The 21,706-nt window shown below is 50.9% G+C and overlaps 1 protein-coding gene across 6 annotated transcripts in view; it reads left to right on the forward strand.

The window, feature by feature from the left end:
• Positions 1–16,497, forward strand: part of MTMR3 (myotubularin related protein 3) — a 74,750-nt gene extending 58,253 nt beyond the window's left edge. For 3 of the 6 annotated variants that reach the window (XM_062627814.1, XM_062627816.1, XM_062627815.1), the window contains 10 exons: positions 176–287; positions 1,364–1,559; positions 3,162–3,347; positions 4,693–4,863; positions 6,951–7,096; positions 7,743–9,162; positions 11,125–11,235; positions 11,748–11,836; positions 13,308–13,334; positions 16,029–16,497. In XM_062627814.1, coding sequence (XP_062483798.1) covers positions 176–287; positions 1,364–1,559; positions 3,162–3,347; positions 4,693–4,863; positions 6,951–7,096; positions 7,743–9,162; positions 11,125–11,235; positions 11,748–11,836; positions 13,308–13,334; positions 16,029–16,200 — 2,630 coding nt within the window. In that variant the 3' untranslated portion in view covers positions 16,201–16,497. The remainder of the gene's footprint in view (positions 1–175; positions 288–1,363; positions 1,560–3,161; positions 3,348–4,692; positions 4,864–6,950; positions 7,097–7,742; positions 9,163–11,124; positions 11,236–11,747; positions 11,837–13,307; positions 13,335–16,028) is intronic. The other 3 variants (XM_062627819.1, XM_062627818.1, XM_062627820.1) reach the window with 3 other exon arrangements.
• Positions 16,498–21,706: the final 5,209 nt, after the last annotated feature.

The raw sequence follows: 21,706 nt of genomic DNA on the forward strand, positions 1-21,706 counted from the left end.
TCCTGTTTTGCTCTGCCATGGTATAATGTCTGGAATACCTCCTCAGCTCCAAGTCCTGGTCTCTCCTCACAGAACAGGTTATTTCATCTGTCCACAGCGCCAGTGGTTTGATTTGATGAATTTAAACGTTGTGTAGTTGTTAGTTTCTTCCCTCTATCTTGATATTTCCCTACAGAATATTACCCAAACTGTGAAGTAGTGTTCATGGGGATGGCAAACATCCATTCCATCCGGAAGAGCTTTCAGTCGCTGCGTTTGCTCTGCACACAAATGCCAGATCCAGGAAAGTAAGTGGATGCTTGGTGGTTTTGCATTTGTTTACATGTTTCTGCCACTGCATTCCTGTGCTGCTGGTTTGTAAAGTGAAATTCAGGTTTTTCCCTCGGTGCCTTCCCTGTTAATAACAGTGAGCTGTATTTTTTCATTTCCATGGAATTTGAGCTAAAGGAAGTAATTGGTTTGTTATCATTGAAGTGAACCTAGGAATTGAAATCTGAGATTATAATGTAGCCTTGAGTATTGGTACTAGAATGCTGTTTCAGTTGGGTTTCTAAGTGCTAGCATTGAGGTTACCTGCTATTCCTGGTTCTTTAATCTCTACTGCTTGGCTTTCCTTCAGAAAATCCTAGTGGTGTTGCATGTTCTTCATGCACTTAAAGTGTCATTTCAAGAGATACATTTCACAGCCCTCCAGTGCTGTGGGATGACTGGCCTCTAACAGCCCATCATCTCAGGAGCTTCTGAGATGGGTCTCCATTAGGACACATTAGTTCATAGAATCATGTAATGGTGGCAGGGACCCCTTCCACTAGAGCAGCTTGCTCCAAGCCCCTGTGTCCAACCTGGCCTTGAACACTGCCAGGGATGGGGCAGCCACAGCTTCTCTGGGCACCCTGTGCCAGTGCCTCAGCACCCTCACAGGGAAGAGCTTCTTCACAGCAGAGCTGTTCCACCCCTCGGATCATCTCCATGGTGTCTTCTGCACTTGCTCCAGCAGCTCTACATCCCTCTGGTGTTGGGGGTCCCAGAGCTGGACACAGGACTGCAGCACTAAGTTGTACCAGTCCTGCTTCCCCTACCGCTCCCCTGGCTTGAGTTTGCTGCTAAGAGTCTTTCATGGCATCATCATAGATCCAGAAGGGCCACCCTTACTGAACTGGATATGTAGCTCTTCTTAGGGTAGAGATTCTTCAGATACCTACAGCATACACTGTAGAGCTTGGGAATAGCTGAGGTACAGAGATTGTGAAGGCACCTCTGGTTCCACCCTTCCATTCAAGCAAGATAAATTCAAATACCCCCACCTCCTCTTTTACAAGGCATTGTAAAGGAACAAAAACTGTCTTCCCTTGTTTTCCTCTAGTTGGTTATCAGCTCTGGAAAGCACCAAATGGCTGCAGCACTTATCTGTGCTTCTGAAGTCTGCGCTGCTTGTAGTTCATGCCGTGGACCGAGACCAGCGACCGGTCCTGGTGCACTGCTCAGACGGCTGGGACCGAACGCCCCAGATAGTGGCTCTGGCCAAACTGCTGCTAGATCCGTACTACAGGACCACAGAGGTTTGTAACCACCTGGTAGGGTGTGAGGTACTTACTGGGTTTAGGTCCTTCTCTGAGGAGCTCTGTCTGTAACTGATGTCAGGTTTTCCCACTACAAAAGGCACTAAAGCTAGCAGGAGTTTCCTAACAGTAGGCTGCAGATACAGTTACGTGTAGGTGTAAATACAGTCTGTAACTCGAGCAGATTATATTTTCCCCCTTTGATGTAACTGCACAGTCATGGTCTGTGCTTTCCTGTATTTAACCTAGGAATAGTGCAGAGTGCTGCACATTGCAGTTCTCGCTCCACCACTGCAGTTTCTCAGCCAAGTATTGATACAAAGCTTTTCTCTTTTCTAGATTGCCCAGCTGCATGTTTTTCCAGTTTCACATTTTCATTGCCCTCTGTCACTTAGTTACATTTCTCCTGGTTTTCCAGGCTGATTTCCTCCTCCGCCCCATCACTTTTCAGCACTGTGTGATATGTGATGGCTGCATTCCATCTGCCAGCCCACGTGCAAGATGCCTTTGTTGTCTAGAACAGAAGCATGTGTCTGAACACTGGGCTATAAACTGCTGCTTAAAGCCTTGGACACACGAGGACCAGAAGTTTAAACTGTGGCAATGCCTTTTGGATGAAACCATGGAAACTTCTTAGATGCTTTTTTCACAGGGGTTCTAGAAGTTGGCATCCATCAGGTCAAAACATGCTGCTCTGTCCTTGGCAGAGCCTCCTCCTGGTCCCTCCTAAGAGTGCTGTCATCCCTGCCCAGAGTGTGGAGTTCTGTACACATCCCTTGCCTTCCTTCTTGTCACCACTGCATCAGAGGAAACCATTAACTATAGCTGTCTGTACAAGGATCAGAAATGTTTAGGAAAATGAGGCCTCAGTAATGTCAAATCTTAGGGTTTTCAGCTGTTATTTTTGCCCTAATTACAGCTGTTGACTTAAGTATGCTCTACAATTTTTCTTCCCACTACAAATCAAACCCTTCCTAACGTGTGATGGGTTTTATATCCGCTAAGATGAGCTGTCACGTTCAGGTGCTCTGCCAGGCACTGTTCTGAAATGTTCTTTGCCCTTTCCATTTCCATGAGAAGTCCTGCAAGGCTTTAACCAGCCTTGTGGCTGTGCTCTGTGGGGTGTGCACACAGGTGAGCATCATCTCCAAGCATCTGTGTCCTGTGTGGATGGAGGAATGGGTTTCTTTAATGGCAGACAAGATCTGCCCTTGTTTTCAAGGGAGAGCTTTACGATTCCCTCTCCTGTCCACATGCTGGTTTCCATGATCCAGGTGGTTTTGAGCAAGATGAAGTTCCTCCTCGCCCCTGCCTGGCCAAGAGAGGTCTCATTCAGGGTCTTCCCTGGCAGTCACTGAGGACTTAACCTGCCTTATCCCCTCTCCTGTTCATATAGACCTGGGAATTCATCTCTGTCCTAATTTCATCGTGCAGCATTTCAGAACCCAGAGGCATTAGGTGAAGAAGCAGTAAAGATAAGTAATGAGGCCAGTGCTGAAGGGAATCAGGAGTAATAAAGGGATTCCCACAAGTCTCAGACCATCTTAGCAAATGGAACCAAAGCGAATGAGGACCTTTACATCTGTCCTTTCATTTCTGCAGGGTTTCCAGGTGCTAGTGGAGACGGAGTGGCTGGATTTTGGCCACAAGTTTGCAGATCGCTGTGGCCATGGTGAGAACTCGGATGACCTGAATGAGCGCTGCCCAGTGTTTTTACAGTGGCTGGACTGCGTCCATCAGCTCCAGAGGCAGTTCCCTTGCTCTTTCGAGTTTAACGAAGCATTCCTTGTGAGTTGTGGCTTGAGAGATTGCTGTTTTATAGACTGCTGCTAAACCAGTACCCACTGCTGACATACTGCAGAGCCCCAAGGGGTTTCTGATGTTCCCTTCTAGCTGTGATACGCTGCAGCCTGATAAAGGTAGCGGGAAAACTGCCCAGATACAATAGACAAAAGTACTTGTATACTTCACAGGACCTGAGGTCTGTTCGCTCTTAAAACAGAAGCAGGGCCCTTAAGGACTTCTTTCAGACTTTAAAGAAAGGAATAGATGATATGAATTTAATAGTCTCACCTAAGAGGTGCTGAAATAACTCCAGTATAATGCCTCCATGCAGCATAAACAAAAAGTCATGGTTACTGGCAATATAAACTTCCCCCTACTTAGGTCTTGTTTTAACTTGAAGGTTCCTTCTCTAAAACTGACCTGCCCCTTACCTTTCCATTCGTTTTTTTTTCAGTTTCTTTGCTGAAAATGTGTGGGATGTGAGCTGTGTTTGTTTGCTTTTCAAGTGGACACCCCTCCTAATAGGGATTTGCGTGGGATGCTCAAAATGAGTTCTGAAGGCTGGAAGGCAGATCCCTGGGAAAGTGACAGTCACAGACTGTAGGGCTAAAACTCTAAGAGTAGAAGTCTCTAGGAAGTGTCTGATCCACTAAGAGATTTAAAGCACGTTCCTGTGCCTGTGGCTGACTTGCATTGCCACTTGCCAGCTCAGCCATGTAAGTGGGTACATGTACAGTCCTGGCTGAGCTCAGTTGGGGAAATGAGATACAAGGGTGGTAACTGGCTCCACGGCACACTGCTAATCTGCAGTACCCCAACTACTCTGGCCTTTTCAGAGTAAACCCCTAATTGAATACAGCACTGAAGTACTTGTCTTCATTTAAACATCTGAATAATCCCATGCAAGTCATTTATATGCTTGAAGTTAAGTCCATGCTGAGTTACTTTGTTAGACACAGTGAATAACGATCAGAATTTCTGTGCTGCAGCAATGTGTTGTAACAGAGGGATCACGGGTCTCTCCTCTGCCTATCCTGCAGCGCTAGGGGAGTGAATCAGCACAGAATAGGCTTGATTATGAATAAATAGTGTCTTTCTGTTCTATATTTCTTCTTGCATTTTTTTTTTTGGTCATGATTTGAAAAGATTCTGCTCTGCTTGAACTCTTTTGCCATTAATTTATAAGGAGTTTATGCAAAAATGCAGGTGTGTGTGTGTGTGTCTGCCCTTCTGAACGGGGTGGATTCCCTGCAAAGGAAGGATTTGTTGCTTCTTAAGCCTGGCTGTCAGTTCTTTCATGAAGCTGGTATCTTCTGCCCTGTGACAATGTCTGTGTTGGTCTGTGCAGGTGAAGTTGGTGCAGCACACCTACTCTTGCCTCTTTGGTACATTCCTGTGCAACAATGCGAAAGAGAGAGGAGAGAAACACACTCAGGAACGGACCTGTTCTGTCTGGTCTTTGCTGCGGGCAGCAAACAAAGCCTTCAAAAACCTGCTCTACTCCTCCCAGTCAGACTCTGTATGTATCCTTCATTCCCCACCTTGCAGGGAGCATCCCTTTAGGGGCTTCCAAGTACAGTGCTTTAAGAAGTGGGTATCATAGAATCAGAGACTGGTTTGGGTTGGAAGGGACCTTAAAGCTCATCCAGTCCCAACCCCTGCCACGGGCAGGGACACCTTCCACTAGAGCAGCTTGCTCCAAGCCCCTGTGTCCAACCTGCCCTTGAACACTGCCAGGGATGGGGCAGCCACAGCTTCTCTGGGCACCCTGTGCCAGCGCCTCAGCACCCTCACAGGGAAGAGCTTCTGCCTAAGAGCTCATCTCAGCCTCCCCTCTGGCAGGTTAAAGCCATTCCCCTTGGCCTGTCCCTACAGGCCCTTGTCCAAAGCCCCTCTCCAGGTTTGGTGTTGGCCCCTGTAGGTACTTTAAAAAACCACCCAAGCTTATAGCAATGGGACATACTAATGGCTCAACTCTTATCATGAATACCGTGTATAGGTGTGCTCAGCTCTCCTCATCAGTGTTCTCCTTCAAACACTCTGCCCACTGTGATGTTTCAAGTCTTCCATTAAGTTTGCTGGTGTTTAAGGAGTGTCAAATGCAACCTCAGAAGTTTCTCTATGCTGGGAATACATTTTTTGTCACTAAACATTTTGCCTCATTTTCTGTAACAGAAAACGTTTCACTGTTTGACAAGCAGAGGACTGAGCTCTGCCGGAGGAGTGTCATAAAGTTATTTTTTAAGACACTGTGTCTGTATTCATCTTGAATCTAAACAGGAAGAGTAACTCTGATTATTCAGTGTATCTTTGTTTCTCTTAACACTTGGATGTTTTCAGTGTGGTCCTTCCATAGCAATGCCTCACAGTTCTCTTTAGTGTATATGATGGAAGGTCATGTAAGGTATGGAGGGATGCACTGTGGTGGGCATGTGGCAGTCATCAAACATCATCATGATGAGGACAGCAAAGGCTTTTATAAACATCTAAACCCATTTTGCTTATAAAAGTATCAGGTATCATAAACCTAACTGTATGGCCTGTGCAGTAGTTTTGCATATGATGGATGTGGCTTTTGGGTTGTTCCTTCAAGTAGCTGAAAGCATGAAACGCTGCAGATAAATACAGCTTTTGAGGACTTTTAAAGCTGTGGATGCATCCAAGTTTTCCCTGAAAACACCAGCAGAGGCTGTGGGGACAGGCAGTACTGTCCCTGGCTGCCCTCACGTGCTGTGTCCTGCAGTACAGGCGTAGTCTCAGTGCCTTGGCTGTTCTCAGTAGGCCCTATGCTGTACTGAGCCAGTTGGGATAACCTGCAGTATGTGGGAGGCTTTTGTATTCATCTTTTCATGGTTTTACTTCAGTCTTTAAAAGTCTTTTCAGTCTCTCTCATGTAGCCATGTCTGTAAACCCATAGCTGTTCACAAGCAGCAACCACCAAACCAAGCCACCCCACAGCCCTCACTTTCTCTGCCATTGCCTGCCTTTCTGCAGGGAAGTTGCCTGGGGAAAGAGTGGAATTGATAGAGTGACCCGAGGTGGTTGTACACTGAAGGAGAAAGCATATTCCACAGGCACAGAATCCCTTTTAAGAGCAAGCAAGTCAGGAGTATTTCTGCATGTACTTACTTTTTACCATACCAGTGCCTCTGCTGATGACAGGGTTACTTTGAACTGGAGCCTGTAGAGGGACGTTCTTAGTTCAGCTCTCGTGGGACAGGGTATAACACAAAGTACAAGGCAGTCTCTGCACTAACAATGGGGCCACTGAATTCTCCAGCAGTTGGAATTGCGCAGAGGCATCATTAAGGTGTAGATTCACACAGAGCACACTGCAGTAACTCATTCAGGAGAAGCTGAAAGCCAGCATTGTTCTGCCTCAGCCTCTGTCTCTGAAAGAAGAGATAATCACATATCCAAGTGGAGCTGGTTGCAAATGCCAGAGCTGCTCACTGGCCTTCGGAATTACCTGGAGACCTGGCAAAGCCTCCCAGCTGCAAACCCAAACGGGCACCTGCCACCTTTGTCAGACTTGAACCCTCCCCTGTGTTCTGGGAGCAGGGAGCAGTTTGCCATTTCTGATCCTTGTGTGTTCCCCCCTCTCAGGTGCTGTATCCAGTGTGCCATGTGCGGAACTTAATGCTCTGGAGTGCTGTTTACCTGCCGTGCTCTTCCCCCTCTACACCCACTGACGACACCTGTGCCCCGTACCCTGTTCCAGGCTCTAGCCCTGAAGATCAGCCTCTGGGCAGGTGAGCCTAGAGCCCAGAAATCCCATCCTGTAAAGTAAGATCAACAGAGAATATTGTGGGATATAAAAAGGAGAATACTTGTGGTGGGAGGGAACTGTTTTTCACAGGCTTATTTGTGGGACCCACCCACAAGCAGTCTGTTGTTGCTTGAGTTATGAAAGCCGTTATGTTTCAGAGGTGATACCATACCACAGAGAAGATTAGCAAATAGAATTAAGCTCTGGGTATTGCATAGCCGTGTAGAATTCCTTATATCCTTGTGGGATATAAGCTTTTCATTTGATGGTCTTCAATTTGAGTTCTTTTTCTGTTGCATAACTATTCTTCTGGGGTTTTGAACAAGGATTCTGAGCGAATGTTGCTTAGGAGATGGGACCAGACTGTAACTGTGCATTGTGGGAAGGGGATTATTCTGGGAATGTTTGAAGTCTGATGGAACATCTTTTCCTGATGGCAAACAAAGTACTGAAGCAGCTCTGCACTACAGATGGTCAAAATGTGCTCCTACTGCATACTTCACAGAAGGCCATTAGTTAGCAGACTGTTACTGTCCTAATTGGGGGTGGGTGGGGTGGGTGGTATTAAACTGCAGTAGCTAAGCATTGAAAACACTGACTTTGGATTGTGATTATCTGTGCTTTCCCAGGTTACCAAAGACAAGATCCTTTGACAATCTGACCACAGCCTGTGACAGCAGCGTGCCTCCAAGCAATCGACGCAGTAGCGACCCCAGCCTCAATGAGAAGTGGCAGGAGCACCGCCGGTCCCTGGAGCTGAGCAGCCTCAGTAACCCTGGGGATGACCCTTTCGATGGGGACAACCTCAGTAAACAGGGCAGGGCTCCAGTGGGAGCAGAGCTCTCTGTGGCAGCTGGTGTGGCAGAGGGACAGATGGAGAACATCTTGCAAGAGGCCACTAAAGATGACGTTGGTCTGGAGGAGCACTCGAGGGGGAGCCTGGAGACAGTAGGTAAAGGGGATGAAATTGCCCCGGATAAGGAGAAGAGAACTGAAAACGTACATGGGTATGTTGGTGACCTCTGTGGAAAGGCTGAGATGGATAAAGGTATTGTAATGAACAATCCAACTCTCAATCCACATCCAGCTTCACAAGGTGCTTCTGAGCTTAAAGGACAACAGGATGAGCATCCTGATCTCAGTAACACTATCCAGAAGGTACCTCAGGTGAAAGGACTACAGGCTGTAACTTTGGAGGGCTTTGTAAGTAGAGACACTCAAAAGAATACGGAGGAGGAAGGTATTAGCAAACTTGAAGGAGAAGCAGAGAGCCTGTACAGTGCGGAGCAGGCCAGCCTTCCGTTACCTCTCACAATCCCACACGAGGCAAGGACATCCAACATTGAAAGTTCTACAGAAACCTTAACAGAGAACGAAGCAAAGCAGGAGCTCGTTCTGAAGGGTCCTTGCCACATACCTCCCCTGGGCAACAGCAGTGCTGAGGAACTGTCTCGAACTCTTGAAAACAGGCCAGAGGGGGAGAACACGCTAGAGCTTCAGAAACTGGGAACAAAAGTACATAGGACTTCTGGTAGCAGCACCACTCACATCCCGATGCCTTCCCCTTGTGCCTTGCCTTTAGCCGAACGTAAAGATGAGATTGTGTGTAACGGGGAGCTGGGGACTGAGAACAAGATGACAGAGAAACCCACGGGGTTTGGGATGCCCCCGAAATACCACGCCACGAACGGACACTGTGTGAATGGAGAGGACGGGCGGATCAAAGCCTCCCTGAGCAGGCAGGTCTCCGCAGCCAGCTGCAGTTCTGCACAGTTCCACTTGAGGAACCTGCACCAGAAATGGGTGTTTGGTCACCTTGGTAAGCAGCAGGCAGCCAGCAGCCCAGACCAACCTGCCAGAAGTCACCTGGACGACGATGGGATGCCTGTCTACACTGATGTCATCCAGCAGCGCCTGCGCCAGATAGAAACTGGCCACCAGCAAGAGGTGGAGACCTTGAAGAAGCAAGTGCAAGAGCTGAAAAGCCGGTTGGAGAGCCAGTTCCTGAATAGCTCCTTACGTCTCAATGGTGATTATGGAGACGAAGTGGTAAGTGAAGTGGTAGTTGGGCCACTGCTGGCAACAGTGGGCTAGTCAGGCATGTTCTGGACCTCACCAGCTTGTCAGCTCTTGGGTTGCTGGGCAGGTGGTGATATTTTGGCCATGCAAGCTTTATAAAAGACTTCAGGTCATTCTGAGAAGGGCAGACAACTGACTGGGTACATGGCAAATGGCAGTTAAGGATGACTAGTAGTTTCACTGTCTTTAATTTGACCATAAATGCACCAAAAGCTTATTTCAGGATGGGTGTTTCACTCACACATACCTGGACATCTTCATTTGCCTTAAAAACCCCACAAACATATGAAAACTGTGGTTTAAATATGTGGGCAAAGACATTTTTCTATGAATGTGGATGTGGGATTTATAGGAGAGTGGTGTAGGACTGAGCTCTGAGTGCTTTGCACACTCAGGGTAAGAAAGATGCAGCAGTAGCTGCACTGTTGGCTCAGAACAGTGAAGTTCAAGGCTCATTGACTGCAATAAATTGAGAGCTTTTGCAACAGCCTTATGTCAGGGCTTCTGTAATGATTTTAAGGGAGCTTTTAAACTCTTTGTGTTCTTACTGGGAAGAGTTTAAAGTCATAAAACAGAGATTGAAGTTTGAGGCATGATTCAAATCCAGGACTAATCACGGATTTTCATAGCGATGAAATCACCTCTGCAGATGTGGTTGCAAAAGAAATCTTAAAATCAGAGGTGAAATGAGTTACTATTCCAAGGTCAGGATCTCAAGAGCTGACAAGTGTTCTCTGCATCTCCAAGTGGCTTGGGTAGATTTTTAAGTTGCTTCTTCCCTACCTGTTTTTTACCTCATTTCTCCTCTTTTGACTAATAAAAGTCAAAAGGTTTGGGGTTTGGATGCATTGGCCTGGAATTCCTGAGGTTGACGTAACATCGTCAAAAGTTTCCTTCTTCCTACATGCACATTATAATGTGGTTTATATGCCTGCAAAATTGAAGAGAAAATAAACCTACAGGAGGTTTGCAGCTTCTGTTTAGTTTCCTGTTGTCTGGAAGGGGCAGAGAGGCTTTATAGACCCAGGTACATCTGTTGTGAGAATACTCGGTGCCTCTTGGCTGTTCACTTCTGGGCATCCATTTCAGCTCGGTGTCATTGCAGCTGCCTGTGGCTTCTGTCACTGGTGAAAGCTTGGATTCCTTGGAGGAATTTGGTGCTTTAATGATAACTCTCCCCATTTTGAAGGGCTGTCACAAAGTGCAGCATGGGGCTGGAGCGGGGAGCGTGCTGTGCTCGAGAAAATACACCAGTTTTGAGAATCTGAGCTCTTCCCAGCTTTGGGGGGAAAAGGTTTCCTTCTGGAGCTCCAGAGAGTCCCATTCCTCATGCACTAAAAGGCATTCACTCAAGATTTCTTGCTATTTTTAATGTATATTAAGGGCTGGCTGAGTTTTAGGTCAGTTCCAAACAACTCTACCTGGATGAACTGTATTAAGGAAGTATTATTCCCCCTAAAACTGTATATGGAATATATATGGCTCAAATTCAGAGTTTCCCCTGTGGGATTGGCTTGTATTTTGCAGGAGTTTTGCTGACAAAGGGATCTATGTATTACTGGTGTTAGCTTTGAAAGTGAAACAGCCTTGGAAAGGAAACATTGGAGCCACAGATAGCAGCTGTTTTGGTTCATCACCCAAAGTGTGGCTAACCCAGCAGAAGAAAAGATCCCAGATTCGTTCTGCCTCACATCACCCTGTCATCAGAGGGTCCAAAACTGAGCTCCTGGGGGACATTTTGCTTGGTGGTTTGGGTTTTTTTGCAATTCACTGTAGGTAGGGGTCCAGTTATGGCACTCACCCTTGCAGTGCAACCGTAGCCTGCTCCTTCTCAGCAGGAGGTACCCTTTCCACTCCTCCCTATGTCCAGTTTTATTGTATGGAATTAGGGATAGGGGATGGTTCTGTTCAGCTGTGTTTGTTTGCCAACAGACTTCTATACCCGACTCGGAAAGCAATCTGGATCAGAACTGCTTGTCTCGCTGCAGCACAGAGATTTTCTCTGAAGCCAGCTGGGAGCAGGTGGATAAACAGGACACAGAGGTACAGACTAAATCCCTGTAAATCGCTCATTCTTCCCATAGGATGGGGATATCCATAACTCAAACTCTCCTTCAGCCTTTGGTCATGTGCCACTTCTTGTGAGCTCTCTTCCTTGCGCTTCACTGGCGTCTCATGCTTCAGCCACTGGTACCTGTGCCTATGAGCCCTCTGCCTTCTGCGTGGAACCCTGAGAGGCTGTGGAAGGGATGGTTAGCTCAAAGAGCCTTAGGTGGACACATGCTTGGTGAATATTCTTGGCTGGATACATCTAAAGCCCAGGAAAACCCCAGGGAATTGGACTTCATGGCATCATTTCTGGTTGAGGGGAATGTAGCGTTCTCTTCTCAGGGTTCCTGTCGCCTGTCTCCAGTTGTTGCAAACACTGGATTTGTGCTCTCAAAATAGAACAAGCACCTCCCCGTGGTGCTTTGCTTTGAATTTGGGAGCACAGATGAGATGGGTTTGTTTCTAATTGCCCTCTCCTTGATACGTTTGGCTTGGGTTCCTTGCAGGTGACGCGATGGCTCCCAGACCACCTCGCTGCGCACTGCTACGGCTGCGACAGCACCTTCTGGCTCGCCAGCAGGAAGCACCACTGCAGGTAACCTGTGCCTCCACAGAGCATGGGAGGGAGGCCACGGCTTGGCTTTCCCTCTCCTTTTAAACCCCGTAGCTCCATTCTCAGGGGTGGATGTCACACTGCGGGGTTTAGAGGAGGGCTGTGCACGCTCCTGAAGAGCCGAGTGCACTGGAGGAACTAAACAGTCTCTCCTCTCTATTCCAGTTCTGTGAGGAATATATATTTAAAAAGCCAGGTATCTGCTCCACCCCAGCCTAAACAGACCCTGCCTTGTGTCCTCAGGCTGGACCTGGAGGCAGCTGCCTGTTTAGCCTTTTAAGAAGTGTAAATGGTAAAAAATAGTGGTGTGTCATCTTGGCATTCAGGAATGCAGTACTGCAAACAGATGAATAGCAGCATCTTCCCGTTGCTGGTTGCAAACCTGCTGCTTTCCTTCTCTAACCATTCTCCCCTTTTCATTAAATGGCTCATGCAGAGAATCTGGAAAGGACACCTTTGTGAACTAAGCTTTCTGGCTTATTCTTTGCCACACGTATTGTCAGCAGAGGCTACAACCGCTAGTGCAGCAGGGGCTCAGGGGAAGACAGTGGCAGAGGTTGCTCGATGAGGTCATACTCCAGTTAAAGACAGGGAATCTCAGGTTTCTATTTCATACAGTTCCTCCTCCTGATTTCTGGGCAGGAGAAAGCTAACACAAGACCCATCATGTAAATGAATGGCAGTTATCCCATTTTGATGCTTCATTGCTTTTTGAAGTGCAGAGAATTATAAACGTCTTTCTTCAGTTGTGTCTGTTTTATGTATTGCTCCATTTAGTCTTGTAAAGACAAAGCCAGGGGAGAATGAAAAGTTGTTGAAGGGCTTTGATTATTTTTTGTGTGTCCACAGTGTTTGAGCAAATTTCCGTGTCTTGAGGCTTCAGATGAGAAATAGAATTGCCAAGCCTGCAGTTGTACACATCCAGAGGGGTGTATGAGAGTTCAGGTGGTGTTTTCCTGTGGCCTTCTAGCACTGTGGGGTGCAAAGTGTGCCCGTCAGCGCTGTGTCCCTAGCCCATCACACTGGGCATCCCCATTTCCATTTCCTAGGCCTGGGCTCTGGAGAGCTCCTGGAGTGTGGACACAGGACACCCCAACACCACGAGGAGTTAAAACTGACTCAGGCTTTCCAGTTTGATTGCAAATTGCCCTTCAGTGACTTGGTTTCTTCAGCTTTCATATGGTGACCAGGCTGTCCACGTGAGCTCTGGTCATTTACAGCAGGGACCAGTAAGGAATGGCAACCAGGAAGAACACCAAGTGTTCCCATAGTACCCGTGCTCACACCCCCAGTGCTCAGTGGCAGTCTGCTCCACAGCTGACCCGAGGCTGGAAATGAGTTGAAACCCACACAGTGCAGGCCTTGAGCAGGATGAAAACATCCCACTTCCTTCACTGCCCCCGTTTGCTGCTTTCCCTCGTTCCCCTCTGAGCTCTTTCTCCCCTCCTTGCAGGGACATTGAAGGTGTTGATCAGATCTGGTGAGCATTTACAACAGCCTCTGTCTGTTCTCTGTCTGCCTTTTCTTGGTAACATCTCTGAACTAACTCAGGCTTTCCCACTCTTTGGTTTTCACTTGCCTAGAAATCACTAGAAACAAGTTGTGGGGGGGGAGCAGCACAATCTGGTGGCTGTTTAGATCCACATAACCAGGCCTCTCTCTTCACAGAAGGCACCTAGGACTTGGCTTTTGGTAGCTTAAATGGGGGTGTGGATCTCACACTAACATTGCCAGTAAATTGTGTGTTTCAGTAACAAGGAATGCTTCACTTCTAACTGAGAAGAGCCTGTCTTTCAAGTGCAGCCATTACACAGTTTTGATTCTTTCCCTTTTCTGCCTTATTTTTGGGAGAGGTCCATGAGTTATTCAACAATATTAATAACACTGCAGCATGTTGGCAAAAAAAAACTGCTACTTCTTTTAGAGGGACTGAAAATACTGTGGTGGTAACAGGGAATGCAGAGCTGGTAGAGGGTTAGTATCACCAAGAATGGATAATCACAGAACCAGAGCCTGGTTTGGGTTGAAGGGGCCTTAAAGCTCCAGCTCCAACCCCTGCCACGGGCAGGGACCCCTTCCACTAGAGCAGCTTGCTCCAAGCCCCTGTGTCCAACCTGGCCTTGAACACTGCCAGGGATGGGGCAGCCACAGCTTCTCTGGGCACCCTGTGGCTCAGTAGGAAGAGGAGGTGTGGGCAGCATGATTCCAGCCACCTTCCTCAGATGAGCAGGGTGGCTTTTCCAGCATGGGCTTTTAACATCTTTGTAATCTCTTGAGCAAAGCAGAGGGACCACCAGCACAGAAAGCAGGAGTTGTTCGGAGTGTTCTGAAGCTCGAGGGAGAACAGCTACCCTTATCTGTCACAGAAGGGTAAACCAACAAAAACCCCTGAGCATATGTTAGGAAGCTGGTGAGCTACAGCAAACACGTACTTGTCTTAATCCCTTGGGTTCCTTTTTGACCTCATCCATCAGCAGGGAGCTTCTGCTGGATCCCCTTTGAGCAGCAGAGATGGGGGCTGTGGAACGGCTTCGCCGTGTAACACCTCACTCACTGTGAGCCTGTTCTCACTCTGCTGGGGTTTCTGATAGAGGTTTCTAACAGGGTCTGGGAGAAGACTTCAGCACCACTGCAGGAAGCCTGGGGCTGTTGTCAGGGTTACGGCTTTGAGACCAGGAGCCACTGCGTGGAGCCCAGAAAATGAGCCCACTGAAGTGACAAATGGGGTTTCTCTGCTGCCTCTTTCCCCATCAGTGACCAGCATCTGGAAATCTTGTCTCTTTGGCAGTGAAGCATTAGTCCAAGCTGCTGGGTGTAGGCAGAATTCTCTGTCAGTCTCGTGGCAGCAGCAGATCTTTCCTAGCACAAAACCCTGGTGGCAAAGAGTGAACGGATGGGGTGTCAGGCACGGAGGTGAACCTGACAATTCAGGTCTCTCGGTGCTCTTCTGAAGTCCTTGTGGAGGACAGGACCCTCAGGTTAGTGTGAGCAGCAGCGGGTTTGAGGGGGGCTGCAAGAAGAGCAGGGAACTAACCCGAGGTTTCAGTTCCACCCCTGCCTCCTGCGAGCTGCATGCTCCAGCTCACACCTGACAGGAATGTGTATGAGCACCCTGCTGTGCTGCTGAGCATGACAAACCTGCCTGCCCAGCTCTGCCTCTGCATGATCCTCGGGACTCACTTTACCTTGTGTGGGGAGTGCTGGGAATGCTGCAATAGGGACCGAGCTGCTGGGGCACTGGAGGATTGCATCAGCCCAAATTGTGGGGCTGGTTTCGTTTCGTGTCCCATGCTTCAACTCCCAGCAGTGTGCTTGAGAGAAACAGAAGGCAATGTCTCCGTGCTGGTACTCACCAGCTTTTAGAAGAGGAAAGGAGCCAAGGCTCCCACCTCCTCCCAGGACATTCTGTCTCTAACACAAGGCTGGGTCAGGGATGTGAGCAGGCCCAGGGCACCCCACTCCACATATCCTTATGGGGGGGAGCCCCTTGGTTGCTTTGCTTTAGCCACGTGCCCCCGAGGTGCAGTGCGGTGATGAGCATCATCGTGCCCAAGCTCCTCTGCAGGCCATAGGAGAGAACTCACCCTGGTTTCAGGGAGGAGTGGGTTCCCTCCAGTTTCATAGAAGCACAGAATCCCAGCCTGGTTTGGGTTGAAGGGACCTTAAAGCTCCTCCAGCTCCAACCCCTGCCATGGGCAGGGACCCCTTCCACTAGAGCAGCTTGCTCCAAGCCCCTGTGTCCAACCTGGCCTTGAACACTGCCAGGGATGGGGCAGCCACAGCTTCTCTGGGCACCCTGTGCCAGCGCCTCAGCACCCTCACAGGGAAGAGCTTCTGCCTCAGAGCTCAGCTCAGTCTCCCCTCTGGCAGCTGAGTTTGATCTCAGCGGTGCCCAGGGGAGCTGTGGCTCTAGAGATGCTCCGTGAGCTTTGTGCTCCCTCCTGGTGTCCTTCCCTAGAGCTCCACTCCAGCTGCAGCAGTGAGGAGCACGGGGTGCAGCTGCTCGTGGGGTGGCTTCTCACCCCAGCCCGTGCTTGGGAAGGAGCTGCTGCAGCCTCTGGGCTGACCACATCACAACCCAGCAGAAGGGAACAGCAGCAGTTACAGCTCGGGGACCGTTCTCCAACTGCCTCTAATCTTCTCTTTTCCATTTCTCCTCCCTTCCTGACGCAAGGAACTGTGGAAACGTGTTCTGCTCCAGTTGCTGTAACCAGAAGGTGCCCGTGCCCAGTCAGCAGCTCTTCGAACCCAGCAGAGTCTGCAAATCCTGCTACAGCAGCTTGCACCCCAGCAGCTCCAGCCTTGACCTCGAACTGGATAAACCCATCACTGCCACCTCAAACTAAAGTTCCAGCCTTGAAGCAGCGCGGAGCAGCCGTGCCCATTCCCCCCCCGACAGCCAGGCAGGAGGATTCCCAGTGGGCTGCGGCTGGGAGGACGAGGGAGCCACGTGTGCACGTGGGAGGTTGGGGCCTGGGACAGTGCTCAGCAGGACAGACCTCGAGGACGTGCCGCTGGATTGTGGGATTCTCCTTTTCCAGCTCCCCCCCTTTTCCTTTCTGTCCTATTTGTGTGTATGTGTCTACGCGCGTGCGTGTGTGTGTGTATATATATAATAATATATATATGTTTGTTTGCTGGAAGGTTGTGGCAGTGGGATGGGAGCTGGCTCACAACCAGCTTTCCCCTTTGTATTTAACTGTCCCACTGCAGAACTGTTGCAGACAGACAATTTGGGGTGGGGTGGGGGGAAGGAGAAGAGGGGAATGAATCCAGCCAGTGTGCGGAGCGTGAATTCCTGTAGCGTCAGTGCTAGCGCTTTCAATCACTCCTGTTACTTCCAAACAAGGAACTGCTGTTTGGGAACCTGTTGCTGCTAGAAGAAATGGGAATCTCTTTCCCAAGAGAGCACTCTCCCTCTCTGTTCTTAGAGTGGGCTTAGTTACCCTCAATCAGTTGCAGAGCTCTGCTTGCACACGCACCAGGGTGCTTTGTTGCCGCGGCTCGGAGCGGGAGCGCCCGGATGGCGCTGGCAAAGGGAAGCAGGTGCTTGTTGGGAGAAGGGGTTGGCGTGGCTGTGATGGGCTTTCCTCTGGTGCCTCTGAAGCTCTGCCAATGCAATCCATTACTGAAACCCAAGCGGGGAGTAGGAGACCTCCGAGTCCCCCCTGCCCCGGCTGTGGGGGGGTTACTGGGTGTGGAGCTGCTCCGGGGCAGGGCTCTGGTCCTGGCTCACACCGGCACCACCGTGCTCTGGTCCGGAGCCGGGTCCAAGGCTGTCCCCAGAGGAGCAGAGCAGCGGTGAGGCAGCGCCCTGGTGCTCGTCTCCTCCTTTGCAATCTGTATCCAATAGACTCCCGATAGGGAAAAACCCGCCTGAGGGTTTACAAAGCCTGGAAATACAGCATGGATTCCCCTCCTCCCTTCTGCCCCAGGCCAAGTCACTTTTCAAGTCACCTCACTGAAGTGTGAATCTCCTGACTATCCCTTTCTAAATGAGTGCGGGGAGCTCCTCCTGTTCCCTTTGGATAGAGCCTGCGTAGTGCAATCTGGCAAGGAAGAAGCGTAGATCCCGCTTCGCAGTGTGCTGCCTGGACACAGTTCCAGCTTCTCGTGGTACTCTCAAGAATCCTGCTGGAGTATTTGGGAGTGCTAGATACAAAAGCTCAGAAGCCTTGGGAAGGGAGCGCTTGGAATGTCGGAATCCCATAATCCACAGCAAATATCGCACAGAGAAAACCATCTCAGAGTATCCGTTAGGTCTGATGGGGAATGTCGGGGTGTTCCAGAGCTTGCCCCTTCGGTGAGCATCGTTGCGCTGCTGCCGTGCAAGCTGGAGATGCACAGGAGAAGCAGGGGCTGGTGCAGGCGGGCAGCCTGCATCCACGTGGGAAGGGGCTCCGGTGAGGAAGCACCTTGGGCTCTCCCCTAGCATGGCTCCGAAACGTGGCTCAGCCCATCAGGAGGGCAGAGCACGGATAAAGACGGGTTCTGCAGGCGCGTGGATCTGGAGGTGTTTGTTCCTGAGCCAGCACGGGGCCGGGCAGTGGCTCCGAGTGCAGCGGGGGGGGGGATGCTTTGAGGTCTGCCTCTGGGAGCCGTGGGGCAGCTTTGGGGTGAAACCAGCCAGAACCCAGGTTGTGCAGTTCTAATGCCAGGTGCCAAGAGGTTCCGATACGGGTGCGGGTCTGCGATGTACAGTGTGAATAAATGCTTGCAGCTCTTTAGTCCTTTTTTGATGGATGAAGCACTTTTTTTATTACTATTATTTTTCTTTGTATGTAAAGGAGGCCCCGGAGCTGTACAGAGCCCCCGCTCCTCCCGCCAGGAAAGTGCTCCTCTATTTTTCATTTTTGTCAAAGCCAGAAGTAAATACTTTAGACTTGTTAAATATATAAATAAAAGTGAATAAAGTTTAGCCTTTTGCATGGCAGCCGTCGCCGACCCCTTCCTCCTTTCTTACCGTTCTTCCCTGCCCTTGCCAGGAGCTGGTGTGAGGTTCGCAGAACCACCAAGGCCTTTGCCCAAGGAGGCTGCAGCTCTCCCGGTGCTCCCTTTCCCGTTGGGTGTCTTGGTGCAGGTGTCCCAGGGATGGGAAAAGCCCCAAGCCCGGGTGCCAGCAGCACAGCCCAAGGTGGGAGCTGCGCGAGGGCCTTGTCTTCCTCAGCACCTGCTCTTTCCTTTTCCCCTTGGCAACCCTCTCGTTCCAAAGCGCTGATCTGAAGCCGTGGGCCGGAATGCGGGAGCAGTCGGGATCAGCAGGGAGCTCCAGGTCTCCCTTCCCCTCGCCACACGGGAGCTGGTCAGAGCCTCGCAGCCCCTTTTGCCTTTCTCTGTGCTGAACGGGGGAGCTGCAGCTGGTGGGGACCAAACCAGGCTCAGGTTTAATAACTTCTGATCTCTTCCCAGAGGGTGGAAAACTGCTCCTCATCCTGCAGTCCCCACAGGAGAGGGGATGCTCCTGCTTGGCCACAGTGCTCCATCGCCCTGGCTCCTACCGCTTCCCTCTTGTCTCACCTGGAGAAGGATTTGCTCCCGGGTCTCTGGCAGCTGTGAGTTGCTTTGGGCTGGGCCTGCTCCGAGCACACATGAGCCCTTTATAATCCCACGGGGTTTATTTAACCCATTAAACCTGTAGGTGCTGGGCAGAGCTGTGGGCGCAGCTGAGCTCCCCTTTCCCCCTGCAGGGACAAAAAGCAGGTCTGATGTTTTGCACTGTTAAGAACGTGCAGAGGAACCACAGGGTTTGATTTTCCTGTTGCTCCTTTCACACCCGAGTTACCCTCAGTCTCTCTGGTGCAGTGGCTGGATCTGTTGTGTCCCCACCGGTACTCCCAGCCCCGGACACGGCGCTGTGCCCATGGGCTCTGCTGGGGGAGCTCATGGCCTGGGGATCAGCTCTTCAGGTGAACCTCCTTCCGCTCAGCACAGCTCTCAAACAGCAGCAGAGCCTCGGAGGAGAGCGCTGCTGTCAGCTCAGTGTGCGGTGTCCCTGCATGTCCTTGCATGGAGGTGGATGGACGGAGTCTCACACGCAGAATCCCAGCCTGGTTTGGGTTGGGAGGGACCTTGCAGCTCCTCCAGCTCCAACCCCTGCCACGGGCAGGGACACCTTCCACTAGAGCAGCTTGCTCCAAGCCCCTGTGTCCAACCTGGCCTTGGACACGGCCAGCGATGGGGCAGTGTTTGTGCACCCGCAGCCGTTAGCAGAACCAGCTTCATTGCAGGGGTGAGCACCCGTGGTGTAGGGTGGAAACCAACAGCTCTTGGGTGGGGAAGGGAAGGGGGTGTCAGGAACCGCTCCTCTGCCCCAGAGGGGCTGTTGGGGGGGGTGGAAGGGAATGGAGCTGCATTTGGAGGGGGTTTGAGCCCTTGGGAGGCTGCAAAGGACAAAAGCCCTGTGCAGGGCAGCTGATCCCGAGCTCCCTTGGCAGGGGGTGCGGATGTTCCGTGCTCGCTCTGTAACCATCCCCTGACAGGGCCCTGGTTACCCAGTGTGAGCCTTTGGGGCAGCCGGGTCCAGGCTGAGCTGGGAGGCGCTGGGCTGGGCTGGGCTGTACCTGAAGGAGCCGCTCAGCAGTGCCAAGGGGAGGCCGGAGCTTCCATGTGTGCTGGGGAGCAGGATCCGCTCCGCCTGGACACAGCCCTTAGGCACTTCCATCGCAGGCTCCTGTGCTCCATGGAGATCCCTGCTGTGCTTAAAGAGTAAAAGCAGTGCCTGGGGCTGGTCTGGAGCATGAGGAAGGTGAGAGGTGCCTGGGCCCAGAGCAGGGCCGAGGAGGAGCCCGGGGATACTGAGCAGTCCCGCTCGGGTGCTCTGTTACAGAGGGGCTCCACCAGCGCCGGGTGCAGAGGGAGAAGCATCACCTTGCACCCCAGCACCCGTCCGTGCTGCTGCCCCTGCACCCCATGGGCACAGTGAGGAGCAGTTACTCCAGGCAGAGCAGTAACAACCACATCCTTCCCTTGGCACTCACAGCACCGGCACCAGCTCAGGTCGTTGCATTTGGGGATTTCAGATCACCCCATTCCTCAGACTTTCACCTCTTCAAATGCTGCCCAAGTTTTATCCTGCTGTTTAACAACCACCTTTTTAAGGCAGTTTCCCCTAGTCCCACTGCTCAGTGAGCTCTCTGCAGTGGCAGCATCTGCTTGTGCTTTACCGGGGGTTCAGGTGTATCCCGATGACAGCTGGAGCCTTGGTTAATGACTTCAAGCACATTGAATCTTCCAAACCCGGGGAGCAGGAGCTGTTCAGCAGCAGCACGAAGCGTTAGGCCCTGGTGCTTGTTGGTACCAGCGTTTATTCTGCTGCAGCCTCAGAGTGAGTATTCACATCTTCATAAAGCTGTCATTTCCCTACCTGGTGACAGCTTTACAGCCCCTCGGGGCTGTACCGGAGCTTCCGCTGGGCTCCCCATCCGTGGGGCTGAAGTTTAGGCAAATCATAGCTCGTATGCTAGGAAAACTTAATCCTGGTGTTCAGAAATCCATGAGAGCTCCATCGGGAAGGGGTGAGGTGACCCCATCGGGATGAGAACAGACCCTTGGCTCATTCGTGTCTGTCTTCTGTTCTTAGCACCTCCTGAAGGAAGATCTTTTGGTCATCAGGGTAACACCAGGCAGGAAGAAGGATGGGCTGAGGGTGACACAGTCACGATGGATGCGTTTGCTTTGGTGCGGGATCACAGGGTTTCAGTCTAAAACATAAGGCAGAATTCATGTCAGAATCCCAGCCTGGTTTGGGTTGAAGGGACCTTAAAGCTCCTCCAGCCCCGGGCAGGGACCCCTTCCACTGGAGCAGCTTGCTCCAAGCCCCTGTGTCCAACCTGCCCGTTTGTACCAGTTCTGGTACCAGCTCCCACGGTTCTGATGGCACTGGAGGGATGTGACTGAAGCCACCTCCTCCCCAGCTCAGCTCCGCACAGCAGTGCCCATGTGGGCACTGACCATTGACTGTATCTGTGTGGGACATGCAGGAAGGTGAGGGCGTTCCTCTGGCCCTCCTCAGCTGAGCACGGGGTGAGGCACCCAAACCATGCACATGAAGGTAAAGCTCCTGCTCCAGGCTGGTTCAGAGTGAAAGCAAAGCTCGTGTGAGACAAAGCAGAACGTAAAAGCAATGATCCAGAGGAGGCCCCGGGCTGTGCAGTGCCCAGTGTCCGCCCTGCTCCGGGGCAGCCCTGACCCCGAAACCAGGACGTTTGGGTTACAAATGCTCTGGTTTAACCCAACGTTCCCTCAGGACCCGCTGCTGAGAGGCTGCTTGTGTGAAGGGATGCGGCCCCCGCATCAAACCCACCCCAGCAAGCGCCAGGGTGGGCGGTGGTGCGCGGCAATGGGCAGCAAGGA

Source organism: Pezoporus occidentalis, unplaced genomic scaffold (genome assembly GCF_034315485.1).
Source record: "Pezoporus occidentalis ecotype Australia unplaced genomic scaffold, CSIRO_AGI_Poc_V1 ctg308, whole genome shotgun sequence".
Taxonomy (NCBI): domain Eukaryota; kingdom Metazoa; phylum Chordata; class Aves; order Psittaciformes; family Psittacidae; genus Pezoporus; species Pezoporus occidentalis.